We start from the raw sequence: 20,257 nt of genomic DNA on the forward strand, positions 1-20,257 counted from the left end.
GTCTTTATGTCTTTATTCTTTTATTTGACTTATCACATGGATTATAATTGCCATTTTTCATAATTGAATCTCCCATTAAATTGTTAACTGCTGTGGTGGTTTTAGATTACATCTGTCTTTTCTCCATTATACTCCTACAACTTAGCATAGTGACTGATACATGTTTCTCTCAATCACCTACAAAATGCTGCAGGATGATTTGGTGATCCCTAATGCAAATTATTGTCTGGAACCATGTCATCTCAGATCAAAGGTTAAATATTCTCAGTATGTTTCTTTCTTGGAGCAGTAGAATACAATGTTATGTCAACAAACAATGTCTTTTGTGGGGATTGATCTACATGTTTTGTAAAATAAAATTACACATTTAATAATAGATCAAATGTAGTTCTAGAGTAAACATTATATAGGCCTTTATATCCTTTTTAAAGTTAATTTAAACAATATTCATATGATGAGTGTGATAGCAAATGTAACACACATTTGAAATTATAAATATTTTTTATCATCCTTGTAAAATGTTGGTTATAGAAATATGAAATCAAGGTTATCTGATAATTGGAGTTTAAAAGAATATACCTTTCTAAGAAAATTATTGTTGTGAATGACTCTACCCTATATCTCAGCTGGAAAGCAAAGGGCAATACTAACAGGACAAATCTTAGTTTTTAATGAAAATGATCCTTCTTCACTTGATATTGTATCTCTCTGGACTTGAGTCAAGGAAAGCCACAAAAGCCACAAAAACTACTGCAAAATGTTTTCAGATTCAACTATTTTATAAAGGGGTTAATTTGATGAAAAATTTACAAATTTTGCAAAAGATTAAGCTCCCTAGATTTTCATATAGTGACACTTCAGTATTTTTATGCAATTCTCAGTTAAGTTCCAATGCTTTCCATACCCCTCTGGCAATATTAACCAAGCATGAAATAGAAGGCTGCCATGTTCTGAATCACCCAAATATCTTTCTCAATTTTCTTTGATTTTTTCTAATTCCAAAACAAATTGTGGTATAACCATATAAAGGAATACTACTCAGCAACAAAAAAGAATGAACTATTGATGCACTTATCAACTGTGATGAATCTCAAAGGCACCATGGTAAATGAAAGAAGCCAGTCTTCAAAGGTTACATAATGCATGATTTCATTTGTACAGTATTCTTGAAAAGATAAAAGTGTAGTAATAAAGAAAAGATCAGTGACTGTCAGGTATTAAGGCTGGAGGAGGGAGATGTGATCATTAGGTGTTGGCTCCAAGAAATTATTTAGGTTATTGAGCCGTTCTCTCTCCTGATGATTATGGTAGTGGTTACAATGAATATACACTGGTGTTGAAATTCATTTTCACCTTGTAATATTTTAAAAATAAAATTAATTGTATTAAAAAAGATTTTTTTACATTTATTTATTTTTGAGAGACAGAGACAGAATGCGAGCTGGGGAGGGGCAAAGAGAAGGAGACACAGAATCCAAAGCAGACTGCAGGCTCTGAGCTGTCAGCACAGAGCCTGACATGGGGCTTGGAACAGTGAGATCATGACCTGAGCTGAAGTCAGACATTCAACCGACTGAGCCACCCAGTTGTCCCCCAAAATAAAAGTAATTTTAAGGAAAAGAAAAATAATTAGTGGACGGCCACTTAAGAGTTCCTTCAGCGCAATCTGAATTTCTATTTATTGAGTATATCAAGAAGTATTTTCATTTAGGGCACCTAGGTGACTCAATCAGTTAAGTGTCCTACTTCAGCTCAGGTCATGATCTCATGGTTCATGAGTTCAAGCTCAGCATTGGGCTCTGTGCTAACAGCTCAGAGCCTGAAGCCTGCTTCAGATTCTGTCTCCCTCTCCCTCTGCCCCTCCCCTGCTCATGCTGTGTCTCTCTCTGTCTCTCCAAAATAAATAAACAAATGTAAAAAAAAAAAAAAGTAGAAGTATTTTCATTTAAAAATAAATGTATTTGGCGGGCACACGGGTGGCTCAGTCAGTTAAGCGTCTGACTTTGACTCAGGTCATGACCTCACAGCTCCTGATTTCAAGCCTCCTGCTGGGCTCTGTGCTGACAGCTCAGAGCCTGGAGTCTGCTTTGGATTCTGTGTCTCCCACTCTCTCTGCCCCTCCCCCGCTCACATACTCTCTTTTCTCCAAAAACAAATAAACATTTAAAAAATAAAGATAAAAATAAATGTATTTTTAAAACGTCACATTGGGGCGCCTGGGTGGTGCAGTCGGTTAAGCGTCCGACTTCAGCCAGGTCACGATCTCGCGGTCTGTGAGTTCGAGCCCCGCGTCAGGCTCTGGGCTGATGGCTCGGAGCCTGGAGCCTGTTTCCGATTCTGTGTCTCCCTCTCTCTCTGCCCCTCCCCCGTTCATGCTCTGTCTCTCTCTGTCCCAAAAATAAATAAAAACGTTAAAAAAATTTAAAAAAAAATAAAAATAAAACGTCACATTTTGTTTTTCTGTTTTCTAGGATGAGTATACTTCCTAATGTGCTTATACTGAATGTTTCTACTTATTATCATTAAAGGAAAGATAATACTTTTAACTTGGTATCATGTAATATAACCTAAGATCTGTTTTTGAAATTTCAGCTGAGATGTTTTCAATTCTCATAATTTCCTCAGTTCTACAAAAGGATTGAAGTTAGCTTCTTTTAAGTATGTTAAATATTGTTTTTGAAAGTATATGCTAGGTTCACTTTCCACAGAAAGTATCGTGGGTTTGAGACAGGGCCTCTAAGTAGTACAACTGCAGTAGTTCCCTGCTCTGTACAATCTCAAGCCAGTTTAAGATTCTGAAGGCCTATTACTATCAAGCCTTTCCCATCCCAGCTTATTATCTTCTTTTAATATTGTTTAAATTAATCAAGTTATTGGCAGTCGACTGGCCACTAGGGATTTTTCAATTAAAGGAGGTGATGTGAACTTAAAAGTAATGTAAGTAATTTCTTTACTCATAAAACAGATGGCAGATACTTCAATTATCCTGCTGGATAAAATGAAGTCAAAAATAAGATAAGTGAAATACATTAGTTTTTTTTACCTGAGGACCTGGATCACCACTCTCACCTTTGGCACCAGATGAACCAGGCCCCCCCTGCAGAGAAAAAGTAAGGATATAATAATTTAATTGAGCAATAATTCCCTAACCAATTTCATCCTACCATTTTCACATGAAATGGTTAAACACTGTTCAACATATATTTCATCAAATTAGTATAATTTTATTAATTAATACAATAAAATTTTAAGTCCTGTTTCATTGAAATACATCTTTTCTCAGATTTTGAATGTATTCAGTGTGAAAGCTGTATTTTAAAGTCTCCATTTTACACATAATTACACAGAAGCCAATTTCATGAGAAATCACATTGAAATTTTCTTTAATGTGTGCACCATCACAGTACTTATGATAATACACAAGACATTATTTATTATTAAGCTGTGATGCAGTACAGAGGCAACACATTTTTACTGAATCAGGTATATGCTGAATCCATTTATACAGCCAGGACTTGGTGAAATGCTATTGCTTTTATACTCAGAAATTTCTCAGACACTGAATTCTATAGCAATAAAATGTCAAGAACAGATGCTACCACCATCATTACAATTGTCCTGAAATAACGTCAAAGCATTTTTTCCCAAAATGGTTTGTTTATTTCCCAGAAGAATAAGTCCTTATGACAAAAACTTCTTACAAATGTATACGTAACTCAAAAAGTGCAACAAAAACCTAGCACATTAACTGGAAAAAATATAAAATCAATTTATGAAAGTGTTGTGGGTTTTAAAAATAAATACCAGATTGTCCATTCCCCTAAAAAGCTTTAGGACATTAAAATTAAACGTGGTGATAATAGTTACTTTGTACTGAAGAAGTATATTTTAGGTGTTCAAGAAGTTTCTGATTAATTTAAATCAATACATATTCAAATAATAGTGCATTGAATCATCATACAAAAAGATCAAAATTGTGCTAAGTCTGAAAATGTTAGCTATCTAGAGCCTCCTGGTGGCTCCAAAGTAAAATAACTATTAATCTGATTCCTAAAAAATACAAAAAAGTCAAATAACAGGGATATTCTAATCTTAAAAATTATAGAATAATAGCCTTCAAGCTCCTAATTAAGAATTCTTGCAACTAAGTTTTTTCAAGAGAAACCTGGGATTCTATCTTAAATCAGATTATGAATCAATGAGTTGAACACAATTATAGGATAGTCAATTTGTTTTTAATTAATTTATTGCATTATATTCTCTCTATATAAGGACTACCTACTCAACAAATTATAATTACTTTGTCTAAACACTCTAAAAATTATCATGCAATAATTGACAGTAACAGAATTCGAAAATAACCACAATATTTTCTATGTTTCTTGCATATTTATAAGCCTCCATTTATCCAGAAAAGCAATTGAAAAAAACAATTGAATTAAGAATTTTTCATTGGAAGAATGCATATGTTTGTATCTTAATATAGTGATGTAGACTGTTTCTTTTTTTAAAATTTTTTAAAATGTTTTATTTTATTTTTGAGAGACAGAGAGAGACAGGATGAGTGGGGGAGGAGCAGAGAGAGAGAGAGACAGAGACAGAATCTGAAGCAGGCTCCAGGGTCTGAGCTGTCAGCACAGATCTGGCCCAACGTGGGGCTTGAACTCGCAAGTGGTGAGATCATGACCTGAGCCGAAGTCGGATGACTAGCTGACTGAGCCACCCAGGCGCCCCGACTCTGTTTCTTTCATATAAAATATTTTAAGACTCTAGAATTTGACAGTCTCTAGTAATTTGATGCTTTGGAGAAAGGATAATAGAGGAGAAAACTGAAAAGAAACAATATGATGTTTTTCTCCCAATACCTACCTTTAATATTTAAGGAAGCTAACACTTTCCATAACAAAGGCTTAGGTAGTAAAATTAGTCTTGTATCCAATGTTTGACACTAAGAATGTGTACATGGTTGCCAATGTTTCCTTTCTGCCAACAAACTGGGAATGGCTGACCCTCAAACGGGTGGTGAAAACAGGAACTGTTAATGAAAATGCTTTCACTGCTTCTGCTCATCTCTGCCCTGACCCTCTACAGATCTGCTGAGCTTATGCTTGTCAGGATGATACATAGGAAAATTCCTTTGGAAAATGCAGTTTTAGAAATCCTTGACTGATATGTTTAAATTATGTAACATATGGCAGTATTTCCCAAACATGCTTGACTATAAGAATCAGCCTGGTGCACTCATTAAAAATACAGTTTGCCACTTTGAACCCCGAACCTTTATCATCAGAATCTCAAGTTAAGGGCCCCAGAAGCTTTTATTTTTATTTATTTATTTATTTTTATTTATTTTTTGGGACAGAGAGAGACAGAGCATGAATGGGGGAGGGGCAGAGAGGGAGGGAGACACAGAATCGGAAACAGGCTCCAGGCTCTGAGCCATCAGCCCAGAGCCTGATGTGGGGCTCGAACTCCCGGACCGCGAGATCGTGACCTGGCTGAAGTCGGACGCTTAACCGACTGCGCCACCCAGGCGCCCCCAGGAGCTTTTATTTTTAATAAAATATATAGATAATTCTTCTGCCTCAGATTTACAAAACATTTGCATACTGCTGACTTTCCTCAGTCGTAAATTTGAGTTATCACTAACAAACAATGAAGTATTAACTTCATTTCTTCCTTTGTTAAGTAACATAGAATCTTCCATGTTTATTACTTTGCCAGAACAAATGTTCTACATGAGCCCATATGATTGAGTGTATGCCCCTTCAAAATATGTAAGATGTACAAATTTTAAGACTGAATTAAGATTACCATAGTTTATGTAAACTACATTAACAAACCTTTGAATAAAATACATGAAGAAAACTATTTATCAGCCTAATAAGATCAGTAAAACAAACTAAATAATTAGAAGACTATTCACTTGATGTAAACTTGAGTAAAATTATTTTGCTGTGTCTACTAAGTAAATCACATGTTAAGATTTTAATGTTCATAGTAATAATTTCTATAAATACCATTATTTCAATAAAACATACTGAAAGCATATAAAATCATATGAAAGAACAGGAGGAATAGCTCTTTATATAGAAAAATAAATATTTAAGAGAGAAATTATTTATTTAATTAATTGTAAGATCAATCAGAAGCAAGGTTTGACTCATGCAGTCTTCTTTTCCCTTAAGGAAAAACATGACTTGAAAAGAACCTTTGTGTTTTTTGTGAATTGCTACACTGCTCAACATTTGGTAAAGGTTTCAAAATATTTGAAGATTTTTTATATTAAAAACCACTTGGAAAATATTAGCTTGTTAGCAAGCTTGTATGGAAAAATAAAACACTGTCATTTTCCAAGAGTCTCCAGAAGACAAATTAATTTCTCTAATATCTGAAGTACTTTGTGGAATGTGGAAGGCAAACTGAAGTTTAAGCCAAGTATCCTGCTTGCTTCCCAAATTATGGAATAATTTAACTGACTTCAAATAATTTTTTTTCTTTTTTAATGAAAATTCTATTTAACATAAAATTAAGTCTCAATAATTTAATGTAAAACTGAATTTTAATAACTTGGAATGTTATGCAAATAAATTATAATTATACTTCAAAAATTAATAGACATGTGACTCAATTGTTTTTTTCACTGTATGTATTTGATTTGAAAATTCTTCATTGAAACTTTTTTTTTATCAAAACTTACTGAGGACTAAATTGAAACAGACTTTAAAAAGAGGAACAAAATCAAGCATAGGTAGATATGCATATCCTATTTTTATCAGCTAGAAATATGAACAATGCTTGGCCAAAGTTGCACAAGAAAATACTACTATGTAAATTTAAACACACATTATCTTATTGAGTAACCTACCACAGGACCCGGTCTTCCAGTTAGACCCATTGGGCCGGGCGGACCTCTCAGAGCAATCTAGAAAATAAAGTATATCAAACTCATGGATGCCCTTTTTGGACAAGAATAGCAAACCACAATATTCATTTGCACAAGCTACCTGTAAGCAACAGATAATAAACAAAGGTATATTAGCTACATGCTAGAAAGAGTGCCTGATAACTGAAGAATTGCAAGCTTCTAGAACAACAAATGATCTATCAGATTTGCTCTCAACTGTTATAGCTTGTATACAATCTTGTACCATATACTATTATGATTTATTCAATGATAAAAGTTAAAATAGATTTCAGTACAAGAAACCTAATATCCTGTAATTTTTCTACTCTGAAGCATACTTCACAATAACATATAGACTTCTCTTAAACATGTTGCCACAATTATCATCGAAAATCCTTTTAGAGATGAACAATTTGAGGTGCTTGAAATAAAAAGTTTCTAGCAATATTTAGGAAAAACTATTGACAATTAAAGCCAGATAGCAAGCAAAATTGATCAGAAAATATGCTCATACACTTCTTTTTAACAAATCTCAAATTTAACATTACAAGAAAAACACATTCATTTTGTATAATCATAGGCATGATAGATTGATCACATGCACTATTGATACTGAATATTAGAAATGTGAAATTAGCATATTTGAAAAGCTGGAACAAGTGGAGTACAAAGGATAAATATTTAATAGATGTTAAATTAGTATGGTGAGCTATTTTTGAATATTAGTGATTCCAAAAGATGAATATTTAGATTATCAAAACAGATATCAAAAATAATACTGTAATAGAAACAATATGTAAAATCATATTAGAAAAGTGCACAAGATAAAAACATAGGATCTCCAAGGTTCCACTACTGACTCACCATGAGATTTTTGACAATATACTTCTTAATCCTTGAGATTAAGTATCTGAAAAATTGGAATTATAATGCTTGCTACCTATTTACAAGTAGGATAAAAGGACTAATAAAAGGAGGAATTTAATGGCCTCATAAAACATTTAAGCTCAAATAATTACCTTAAGTTGTTGAAAGTAATATAAATTATAAGATGAATTGTAGGAATCATTAGCAAATTATTTTAAATATTTTTAGGGATGTGTTACGCCAAGGTCAAAAACACTTAAAGTTTTCTGTCTTTATACAGGATGTAATCAAATAATGGAATCTTTGCAGATTAATAGACTTAGTAAATATATAAATAAATATGAGAGTGAATTGCAACCTTCACTTATGTTTTCAGATATTTTATACACATACACAATAAAACTATATGTGTATAAAATACACAAATGATAAATTTTATATATTCATAAATTTATACAAAGTTATCACAGAAATGATTTATAGCACTTAGAAAGTGGGTAATTGTATCCATACCAAATGTGAGCCATTTATTTCCTTTTTCCTTAAAAAACCAAAACCCCTACTACAAATAAAAGTATTATATGACTTTCAACTCTTTCCTCATCCACTATTTAAATTTCCTTATGTATAAGACATGTATAAGATAAGATTTCCTTATGTATAAAATCTGTATAAGATAGAGACAGTGGAAGCTTTCAGCTAATGAAGGATCTATAAACTAAATGGATTTTGCGAAAACACTATAGATTATAACAATTAGAACTTAAATACATATTTGAAGGATTCTTTCCTATATGATAATGCTTAAAAAACTTAATTTGCTGGCTTGTTCAGGATATCCTGAATAATTTAGAAGATTAGGAGGAAAAAATTATTTCAAACCTTCTTCTCTTACTTTTTTTTTAATCATCAAATTCTGTCTTAGCAGAGAAAAACTGTATGTGAAAAAGTGCTAGGTATAAATCCATCAGTACTCTGAAAAAATTTTAGAAAAATGTGTGTTATTGTTTGTGTGTTATTGTCAGAATTATATATGGCAATACTGCCAGGGTCAATCATTTAATTTTAGTATTCAATTAAAGAAAATATTCCCACTGGGAAAATAGATATAATCTTAGCAATTTTTATAGCTAAAATTCAATGCACTTTTCAGAAGTGTTTTGTTTATAATAGTAGCATCCTCCAGGTGCAGACACACACACACACACACACACACACACACACACACACACACACACACACAAGCATGCACACATGTGCATACACACACAATCTGACATATATCAGTTTATAGGAATACATGTTTATTCCTTCTTACCCGAGCCTGCTGAAGAATCGCCTGTGCCTGAGCTTCCTGAGCAGAGATGGTTGGTCCTTTGGAACCATCGCCACCATAACGAAACTAAGAAAATAAAGAAGCTCAAAATTAGCCATTTTCAAATAGGTGCCTTAATTACTAGATTAAAAACTGCTTACTGAAAATGGTGTGGTTTTATAAAAGTACAAGATAACTTTATTATGAATCAAGATACCTAGATTTTGGGGGGGGGGGGTTCTCCTGCCCATATCACAAGTTCCCTAGACTATGTTTTACCATTTATAGAAAAGAGACTTCCAATTTTCATTCATTCATTCACTCATTCATTCATTCATTTTAATGTTTATTTATTTTTGAGAGAGAGAGAGAGACACAGAGTGTGTGCAGGGAAGGGGCAGAGAAAGAGGGAGACACAGAATCTGAAGCAGGCTCCAGGCTCTGAGTTGTCAGCACAGAGCCTGATGCGGGGTCGAACACACCAACCCTGAGATCATGACCTGAGCCAAAGTCGATGCTTAACTGACTGAACCACCCAGGTGCCCCAAGACTTCCAATTTTATATTCCATAATCTTTGAAAAATCTGGAATAAGTCACCATATATTTTACCTGCACAAATGCTACCCATTTCTATTCACTCATTTGTAAAAAGTCCAAGTGTATCAGTTCATTGGTGTTTATAGATCAATTGTTATTTTGTTGAGCAAAACTTCTAGAATCTGTATGAACACGGAGGAAACCTTCCTTGAGATATACTCATTTGTTTACTGTTTCTCAAATAATTATAAGAAACTCACCCTCCCTGTATCCTTCCATAAAATTCTAAAATTCTAAAGCTTTCTTAATTTTAATTCCAAATGCAGCATGAGTCAATTTCTTACTCTACATGATTATTACTTGAAATTTTATTACATTTAAACAAATAAATCACACTTTTTCCCCCAGAGAACAAGGTCAATTTTAAAAAGCAATCTTATGGTCAAACAATTTTTGAGCAAAGAATAATGACCCTACAGATATATCTTCTTTTAAAAGTATCAACTATTGTATCTATGGTGATAAATAGCATATTAGTATTATGTTAAGTATCACATGAAATGTATGTTAATCATACGACTCAGGATAAAGCACATGACTGGAAATACGAAGAGCAACCTGTAAGCTTTGTTGTCAAAGTCTAATCAAACAGTGAAGGGCGCCTGGGTGGCTCAGTTGGTTAAGCATCTGACAGCCTCAGGTCATGATCTCACAGTTCATGAGTTCGAGTCCCGCACTGACTTAGCTGGAGCCCCACTTCTGGTGAGCTTAAGTCCTGTACTTCTCTTTCTCTTCCTCTCTCTCTCTCACTCTTTCTCTACCCCTCATGGGATTTTCTTTCTCCCTCTCTCTCTGCACCTCACACACTTGAGCCCTCTCTCTCTCAAAAAAAAAAAAAAAAAAAGCCTAATGAAATAATGAAACCTTTGCTCTAACACAGAGATTGATGTTTACTAGAATTTTGTTTTAATAAAATTTTCTAGAATTTCTAAAGGCTGCACGATTTCAAATATCTCTACCACATACAATGGTTTTTAGTTAATTGCTCTGTAATACAGTTCAACAATGCTTTTCAGCAATAAGATGATGAAATATTAAATCATCTTTACAGCATTAAAAAAAGAAAACATACCGGTAACATTAACATGGTCCCAGGAGGACCAGGTAGACCATCAGCCCCTGGTAAGCCAGGACGTCCTGGGGGGCCCTAGGAAAGTAAATCAGCAAAATTAATAAATAAATTAAATTTATTAGAAACAGAATAACCTTTAATAACATTAGTCTACATTAACTAATTTGCATTTGTCCCTCCTTTTTTGGTTAATCTCCTTTTAGTAAGTATACCTAGAAAGGGTTGTTTTTCATTTCCCTACTTTCACAGGATTTTAATCATGCACGAAGTTATTGGCTATTCAAGGCTGGAGGAAAAAAAGGGAAGGGGCTTTACAAGAAGAGTTTGGACAGACTTAACACAAATGGTCTATCCCACCATGTTATCCAGGACATGCTCTTCAAATTAGAATTCAGGCTTATTAACTCAGTTTATCAGAACCCAGCTAAATACTCATCACAGTTTGTGGAAAACGGGTTTCAATTCAGATTAAATAACTGAATCTAATGTAACAAGTTTATCTCAGCATTGCAATTTATTGAAAATAAAAGTTTTCTTATTAATTATAACGTAGATAAGTGCACATTCTTTATCCTCACTTCTAAAATTATAGTTAGAAAATTTAACCAAAATGTTGCACATTGAGTTCACAGACTTCCTCCTCTCCCATGAGAAAGATAACATGTTTAACTTGTGGAATACATTTTAATGATTTTCATTTACGTTTTATTCTTTTGTTATAAAGAGTCCCTTTACTTACCCTCTCTCCAGGGTCACCAGGGGGTCCAGTGGGGCCTTGTAGACCTGGGGGACCCATTAGACCCTATAGAGAAACAAACCGTGATCTGAGTCAGATTCCTGATCTCATTATCATTCAGGCAAATTCATCCTACCAAAATCCAAGAAAAGCTCATTTTATATTTCATAAATATACACTGGTCTTCCAATCAATTTCCCTATTTATCTTCCTATAAAAAGACAATACATAGGAACCACTCTGTAGCTAGCTTAACTCTTCCTCTATGAAGCTGCTCTCAGGGTACAGGTAAATATTCCAAGGAAATACAGGAAAGGAGAACACACCAATACAAAGTCACTGAAGTAGAAGTTGGTTCCCAGTTCTTAATGAATAAATGGTACATTCAGACAATTAGACCTCAAAAATGTGATAACAAAGTTGAAATGTAGAAACCATTTAGCCTGGAGGCATTTTTACATTTTCTGGATAAAAAGTATTTAAAGGCATCAGTATAACATATTCATTTCAGATGACAAGAATTTAATTCCACAAAAGATAGAGATTTCTGTCAGATCAGTACAACTATCTGAGAATAAAGACACACTGAGCAACATGAGCCTTCCTAGGAAGTGACAATGGAAGCTGATAATCACTCCATTTGGAAGTACAGATAAGGCTGCTACTGTCTACTTAGAATTCTCAACTCCATCTATTAAGATATATCTTTACCTCTTTAATGGAAACAAGAATTTTTTTTCACTATCATAACTTACAAATAGAAAGTTGAAAATGAGGTTAGAGGATGTAGAGATATTGAAGCCCCCTCCAAAAGAAATTAAACAAAATTTAATTACACTGCTCTCAAAAGAATAACATTTGGATAGCCAAATCAGAAAGCAATTTAAGGCCATCAGGCCCTCTGAAAAAAATGTTTGCCTCTATAATTCAATACTCAAATTAGTATAAAATATACAAATTCAATAATGTAATAGAAATGTTATATCTGATTATTTAAAAAATCAAGATGAAAATAATCTCAACACATTTACATACCGCAGGTCCTGCAGGCCCTGGTGGTCCTTCAATAAGCATACCCTATAATAAAACAAGATAGAGATTCATTTCTAGGGAAATGTAACCTGTAATCTTTCGTCTAAGCAGCTCTAACAAAGTGCATCATTGTATTTTAAAAAGTAAATTCTCTATTTCTACCATATAAAATCAATTATAAACAGTTTTCTATGGGGAAGAGAGAGAATTTAAAATGATAGAAAACATAGCCCTTGTCCTCAGAGAATCCATGAACTAATCAGAAAAGGAATAAATATTCAGAAAAGTAATACTAAAAGGAAAATATGCTAAGTTCTCCCAAGAAGGACAAAACAAAGACGTTTGACCAAGTTCTCCCTGGCACCCAGAATAATGCCTGACACAAAGCCGGGATTTAATAACTATTTACTGTTTGAATGAAAGAATGGAAGTTAGGTGGCATCTAAGCACTTTCATTCAGGGAAAAGGGAAAAAAGTCCAAGCAAAAGAATCGGGCATAAACATGAGATAAGCTCCTAAATAGATACGAGAATAGAGTACTATCTCAGGATAAAAAAACTCATTCCACAATGTTTATGATTCTACTTCCAGAAATTATTTTATCACTTAAAAACATGATTGTAATTTTTTGTAATAAGGGCAAATTCATTCTGAAAAATATTTGAAAATTCTTTGATGAATATATGGCATGATTTATCAGATTTTGGAGTAATACAGTAGATAGCCACTAATCTCCTTAGAGCCATATCTTTTTAACCTTTTAACTTTCTCTCTACCCAGTTTTTCAATGTGTATGTCCTTGCAATTTCTGAAATGGATTTTCATGATCTTGAGGCAAACAGTTAAGCATATTTTCTTTAGTTCTAATGTAACAGTTTTCCTGAGTTTCTGATTAGGGACAACAATAGTAAAATTGCTTTCCAGTAGGATTGCCTTTTACCAATATCTTGAGTAGTGAGAACATTAATATGAATTTTAAAATCACTTTTGGAGTGAACTACACCTTTTCTTCAATGGAAGAACAGGAAGTGGATTTTAAAAAGAATATTTTCATATTTGTTACATGATGTTATCTGGATATGAAACAAGTATCTACGTCAAATAATATATTTCTGATAATGCCAAGTAAAAGAAATTGAAGGAAGTTAGAAAAGCTAATGTCTAGTTATATCTCAAACACCAACATTTGAACCTCAGCAAAGTTATTTAAACTCTCTAGGTCTCAGGTTCCTTCGTTGAGTAAAATGAGAGAATTAGACTAGACAATTTCAGTTACTTTCAAATTCCAAAATTCATGTATCTATATTTTTTGGCTGATTGAAGTGTTACTTGCCAGAAATGACCTCACTAACACTTCTTTGTGGCAAATTTTAAATATTTGGACATCAGAGTTTTTATAATATATATGCTATATATTATAAACATGTATAATATATGTAATAATTTATATACTAATTTATATAAACATATAATAATTTAAGGTGATGATGGCTCATAATATAAATTAAATCATTGCTACCAACCTTTATAATGTATTCACAACAGTACTTACAGGTTCAACTACTGCTGGTTCTCCTTTCTGTCCTTTTTCTCCATATGCACCGTGGCCATTTATCTGTTGAGTGAAAAATTCAAGCAGCCTGTCTTTAAGTAAATAAGACCACTTAAGGTTTTTTGGGGTTTTTTTAAAGAAAATTTAATCATCTAAGTGCATTTAAAAACAACCTATTAAAACGTGTTTTAAAAATAGAAACCTATTAAAAGTTTAGATACTGAAAATATAAAAAGGAAAGCATAATAAACATTAATACAAATCTTGAATGAGATTAAACAATTGATTCTTAAAGACATATTATAGAAAGTTAAAGACATCTGTAGACCTCAATTATCATTCCAAGGCACTAAGCAGCAAGTATCATCAACTTGAATTTAACAAAATAAAGGTGGGAGGTAAGGGGTGGAAGAAATGGGTGAAGGGGGTCAAAGGTAAAAAAATAATAATAATAAATATGGTACCTCTACTGAACATCACCAGAAAATATTTTTAAAAATTAAAAATTAAAATAGTCCAAAATTCAGAAATTAGACTTACTATCCCAAATAATAATGACTATTTTAATCTTATCAATGATAATACAATTCGGATACAATTCTATTCACGATTATACTTTCAAATGAAGACTCTGGTAGTGGAGGCAGAGATACAACTGCTGTAGATTCCCATGTGGAAGAATCTATCAAGGTGTCCTAGTAGTGATAAATATCCATAATTTACATAAAAACACAACTTGTATTTTAAACCTGAAAAGACATCAAGATAAATGTGAAAATACTCCAAAATTAAGACATACAATGACACAGAGCGTAATACTGACTTACGCTTGTTTCTGTGATATCTGTTTCTGCTGGAACACCTGGACCAAATTCTTCATTAGTGGGGCTTGTTGGTTTATCTTCATATTCTTTATATTCATAAAAATCATATTCGCCTAAATCTCCATCTACCAGAAGGTCAGAGTCCCTGCCGTCTATTCCTTTGTTTTCATATAGTGTATCCTCGGAATTTTTCCTCTGGGAATCATAATCCTCTCCAGTTAGATATTCTTCAGTAAATACTTCTTCAACTGGATTTGGCTATTAATTTAAGTTGCAAAGAGTTGAAGAACATGAAGTTTACTGTTAGTAAAGCAAGGTAAGCATTTGCAATTACAGTTTGATGGATTGTGACGAGAAGCAATTTAAAAGCTACTAAAGCAAGCCTGAAGGCTGAAAAAGATAGCCTTTCAGTATCATTGAAAGCAATATTTTTGTACGTTGGTATGTACAAGGAAATATTGCTTTCAAAGTACTTTTCCCAACAAACTGCAAATATTCACATGGACTCAACATGTGTATTTGCTAGCTCCATTAAAAAAAATTGTTAGTCAATTTTATATTTACTTCATGGTTTAAGATTTGAATAATGAAATATGCACAGTTAAAACTTCGCTTAATTTTCAAATCTCACAGATCATCATTAGGAAATATAACTACTACCAGAAAAACCAAGTAAATTTGACTCTCAATCACAAAAATAAAATATTAATGTCAATATTGAGATTTGTCATAGCAATTTTTAGAGTATATAGTATATAAGGAAGTATTATATCACCAAAAAGTTCTTTAAAGCAAATAAAATATAACTTATAGGCCTCGAAATTCAAAAAATGAAATAGAATATATCACTGCACAATCTCATAAAGGGTAGAGAATATGCACTTACAAGGGAATTTTATATCAATAAAACTCCCTCAGAGACAGAAAAATAGACCTAGTATAATTATCTTTTTCACATAAGTAATTCTTTATTAATAGCATAAATCTGAATCATATTTATCATGCAATTTTTAGCCATATAATGATCTTGATGAGGTTCAAATGAAATAATTTATCTTGCTAATTTTTGGATTTTTTAAGTTACTTGATTTCCAAGACATAGTGAATCTAGATGACAAAATAGCATTGAATAAATAAGTAGTAGTACACAAAATCATGTGAATAAAAATGCAGCTAAATGATTAATTTAGCAATTGTTAACCAAAATAAAATATTTAGTAACCATAATATTTTTGTATTCTTAGCCAAAGAGGATACACTATCTATAGAGAAGGCATGTTATCCAAAAACTGAATATTGCTATGTTCATAGCTCTGAACTAAAAAGCTAGTTAAATTTGGTTAGATAAATAGGCATCTTGAATCAAGATATCCATTTCTGAAAAACGATAAATTTGGACCAGATGAAACTTAAAATCTGTTCTCCCCCTAAAATGTTATTTTTCTGAAGTATGTGTTTGTATGTCATGCACTACTGCGTTTATTTGCTTCACTGACACAAATGTTATATAAATCTTCTCACAGCTAAATTATTCAGGTATTCTTCATACCCAGTATGACAGGTGTTTCACAAATTTAAACTGAATTGTACACTCATTTTCTCATGATATGAATATATCATAATATGAAATATTATGAATGTACGCACAATATGAATACATTATGAATAATATTTTAATAATATGAGTAATAATATAAATATATTATGGATAATATGAATATTATGAATGTATGGATAATATGAAATAATATATGCATAATAAAGATTGCTACCTTTACACCTGTATGTGCTTAAACATTTTCATAGAAAAGAATGAAAAGGTTAAGACACATCATTTTAATAGTGTGTTTAATAATAATTAACATCATTCTCCTAACAAGTATGAAAATGTACATAGCTATTAAAATCCACTAAGATTAAATTTTCTCAAGAAGTTTGCTGTCGGGGTACCTGGGTGGCTTAGTCAGGTAAGCATCCAACTCTGGATTTCAGCTTGGTCATGATCTCACGGTTTGTGAGATCGAGCCCCGCATCTTGCTCTGTGCTGACAGTGTAGAGCCTACTTGGGATTCTCTCTCTCCCTCTCTCTCTCTCTGTCCATTCATTCCCTGTTTGTGCTCTCTCTCTCTCTCAAAATAAATAAATACACTTAAAAAAATAAATACTATTAAAAAAAGAAGTTCTCTGTCATAAAAATGCATGATTATTGGTCAGATGAAATAAATTCTAATTGTATCATTTCATGATACAATTTTCTCTTTAGAGGAGTCTCCTCCTCACAGAAAAATCATGTTGTGAATACCCTTCATCACAACATGTTGAGAAGCTTGCTCAATCCCAGGAGCAATGAAGAGAATGATAGCAGCCAATCCAGTTTAATCAATTTGTGTCTGCATGAAGCAAAGAGTCATGTAAACCTGAATGGACTAATTTAGTAACAGTGAGCCAATGCTATTGTTTCTCTTACCTCAATAAAGGAATAAAAAGATGGAACTTCTCGCAAGTTATATTCTTCCAGAGTGAAGTATATTTAGAAATATTACATGCTTAAAAAATCTGGGCTGTGATTTAATAGTGTCAATGAGCTTACCTCATTTGTTCCAGATACATGCCTAGGAGCTTCTGTCTGGTAACTTTCCTCTGTTCCATAGTTGTATTCTTGAAAATCATCAACAATATTTGCCTAGTGGTAAATTCAAAAGAAAAACAATTCTAAGAATGTAAAGTAATATCGAATTTAGGAAAAACATGATTTAACTGGGTTATCGTATTAGCCAAATGAGGATTTATCTAGTTGGGTTAGGACAATGACTCATCATCAGAGATCTTCCAGCTTATCTAGGAGAGATCTTGATTGCTTTTTCTTTGCTACCTTTACCCCTAGTTTGGCTTTTGCTGTTGCTTGATAACTTTTCTTCTTCTTGGATGCAAATTTTTCAGATTTAGGGGGTGTAAACTTTTTGGACTTTTCCTTTGAGTTAGTGGCCACTGTCCTCGTCTTCTTTTTGAAATTGGATTTCTTTTTCTGTAAAACGTGGTGAAAGATGGAATGGAAAACATAAATACAGTGAAAAGGGAAATGCAGGGCATGGATGAAAGGAAGGACAAGCAAAGCAAAATGAGCATCATTCCTTCGGGGCAGCTACTGTCAAATAAGAATCACAGTTATTGGGTCACAGAAATCAGGTTGATGAAAGGCTTACAATGAGTTTGAGGAACAGCGGACATAAGAAACCACGGAATGACAAACACTAGGACACCATATACACAGGTGCTACTTTGTTTTTACCTCAGTTTGTGCTATTGTCTCCTCAGCTACAGTGGGTGTCTCTGTTACAAATTCAGCCTCTTTATACTCTGCTTCCCCATACTCATAGTCATATTCCAGAATATCCTCAGGTGCATACTACCTCGCAAAGGAAAAAATATCAGGCGATTTTGTTAGTTGCAGGTAATACTAATAACAAAGTGGTAATCATCTTAACTTTTACACAGGGTAAAGGTTAAGAGGCAAGTATTTAAATGTTATTTTATATTACAAGAAGTATTATACTGTCAGTGTACAGAGTATAATAACATAAGAGCAACAAAGCCGATTTTCTAAGCGGAACAGTGGTTAGGATTGTGAGGAAACTAAAAATTGTGAATATTAATCCAAACTTAATTAATATTCAAAATTTGTAGCCAATGACTTATTTTGAACACAGCAGTAATATACTTGGTCACAGTTGTTAAATGTTCTTGTTAATTTTTATTTGTAAAAATTGTTACACAAGGTCCTCTAAAAGACTTTTAGTGTATTTCCAGTGGGTACTTTTTTTTTCATTAAACTACATGCTTAAAATATTAAATATGGAGAATAGTCTTTCCAAGTATGAAAGGATATTTAAATTGGAAGTCAGAGAGTGGAGAGGAGGAAAAGGAAATGCAAGGAACATAAGGTAAGTCTAAACCGAACACTAGAATAATGAAAAATAAAATCTAAAATTTGTTCAGAAATCTCTAATTTGCCATAGACTTAAGATCAAAATGAGCACAGAATACTAGCAACACATTAAAAGATTCAAAGTAAGATCTGTTTCTAACTAACATATTATTCACTTTTTAAAAATCCTGCTTTTTTTTCCCTCTATCAAAAAAGCATAGCACTCAGACATTGTAAACCACTGAAACTAAACTCAAATTGGAAAATGATATTTTATACTAGATTCCTTTGTATTAAAGCAATTTAGTTGGAGAGAGGTACTTTTCTTAATAGAGTGATGTACAAGACAGTCATATATACTGAATAAGGAAAATAATGTGTTCACCTTCACAGCCAAATGTCTCTATCAAAACTTTAATTTATAAACAAGAATATAGTTATTGTGAAACATATATTAATCATTGGCTTTAAGCAAAATAACTGTAAATACACTAAGCAATACATACAAAAACATTTAGCAGTAAACTCAACAAGCTGAGTTCCTAATATATACAAGCTAAAGGCAATCTATTTGGGTTTCCCTTAGTATTATATTTGATAAAATTCCAATTATATCCCAACTGGAATCTTGGCATTTCAAAATTGCCAGAAAATCCTTTTTAAACTGCCAGAAAAGTAACTGTTAACCATATGTCTTTTAGAAAGTTGTGATCACTGTGCCTTCTAATTAGCTCTATTAACTATAGCAATGCAAATGAGTGCAAATTTCACAGACATATAATGAGACATGTCCAAAACTGATCTCCTGGCATCATTATACATCTGGCTCTAGATGAGCCTCACTAGAGTAAACTTTTCAAATGGTTCAGCTGAAGGTCATATTGAAATTTGAACAGACATGTCTTTAGTGTTCTCTATGACTGTAAACACTGTAATTTGATTAGATGAACTGAAACGGATTCATACTTTTATCTATTCAATGATAGCTTCATTATCAATGAACATCCATTTTAAGAACTTCAACAAGAGCTTTATTCTAACTGAATTTGTACAGAATTTGGTAAATAGAAAAATGCACATATATAACACTGAGCATTTGTTTCTTAATTGCCTCTGCAATCAAGATAAAGGCCAATTACTTCTAGGAAAGTTAATGTAAACATTATTAACATCATTAAGTAAATAAAATAATTAAATACTGGATTTAGATACATATTAAAAAGACATAAATGGTGACTGAATATTGTATAGTGAATAACTTTTCTGTGGTTATGATCACTCATGTTGAAATAAGAAATAAGGAATTTATACAACCACTAGCTGCCAGCTGGAAGTAAAACACTAAAAACAAAAGATTTGATAGTCTATTTTACGCCGAAGAGTTTTAAAATTAAGCAGACTTTTCAAAATTGTGTGCATCTATAATTAA

The 20,257-nt window shown here is 32.6% G+C and overlaps 1 protein-coding gene across 9 annotated transcripts in view; it reads right to left on the bottom strand.

The window, feature by feature from the left end:
* The window catches only part of COL11A1 (collagen type XI alpha 1 chain), a 215,493-nt gene that overhangs the window by 115,252 nt on the left and 79,984 nt on the right, over positions 1-20,257 (bottom strand). Inside the window, exons 7-17 of one of the 9 annotated variants that reach the window (XM_023258940.2) lie at positions 18,193-18,309; positions 17,776-17,928; positions 17,494-17,586; positions 14,907-15,161; positions 14,080-14,142; positions 12,531-12,572; positions 11,499-11,561; positions 10,760-10,834; positions 9,093-9,176; positions 6,869-6,925; positions 3,044-3,097 (exon numbers count right to left, since the gene is read on the bottom strand). In XM_023258940.2, the coding sequence (XP_023114708.1) occupies positions 3,044-3,097; positions 6,869-6,925; positions 9,093-9,176; positions 10,760-10,834; positions 11,499-11,561; positions 12,531-12,572; positions 14,080-14,142; positions 14,907-15,161; positions 17,494-17,586; positions 17,776-17,928; positions 18,193-18,309 (1,056 nt within the window). The remainder of the gene's footprint in view (positions 1-3,043; positions 3,098-6,868; positions 6,926-9,092; positions 9,177-10,759; positions 10,835-11,498; positions 11,562-12,530; positions 12,573-14,079; positions 14,143-14,906; positions 15,162-17,493; positions 17,587-17,775; positions 17,929-18,192; positions 18,310-20,257) is intronic. The other 8 variants (XM_023258941.2, XM_023258942.2, XM_023258945.2 and 5 more) reach the window with 8 other exon arrangements.

This window comes from Felis catus, chromosome C1 (genome assembly GCF_018350175.1).
Source record: "Felis catus isolate Fca126 chromosome C1, F.catus_Fca126_mat1.0, whole genome shotgun sequence".
NCBI lineage: Eukaryota > Metazoa > Chordata > Mammalia > Carnivora > Felidae > Felis > Felis catus.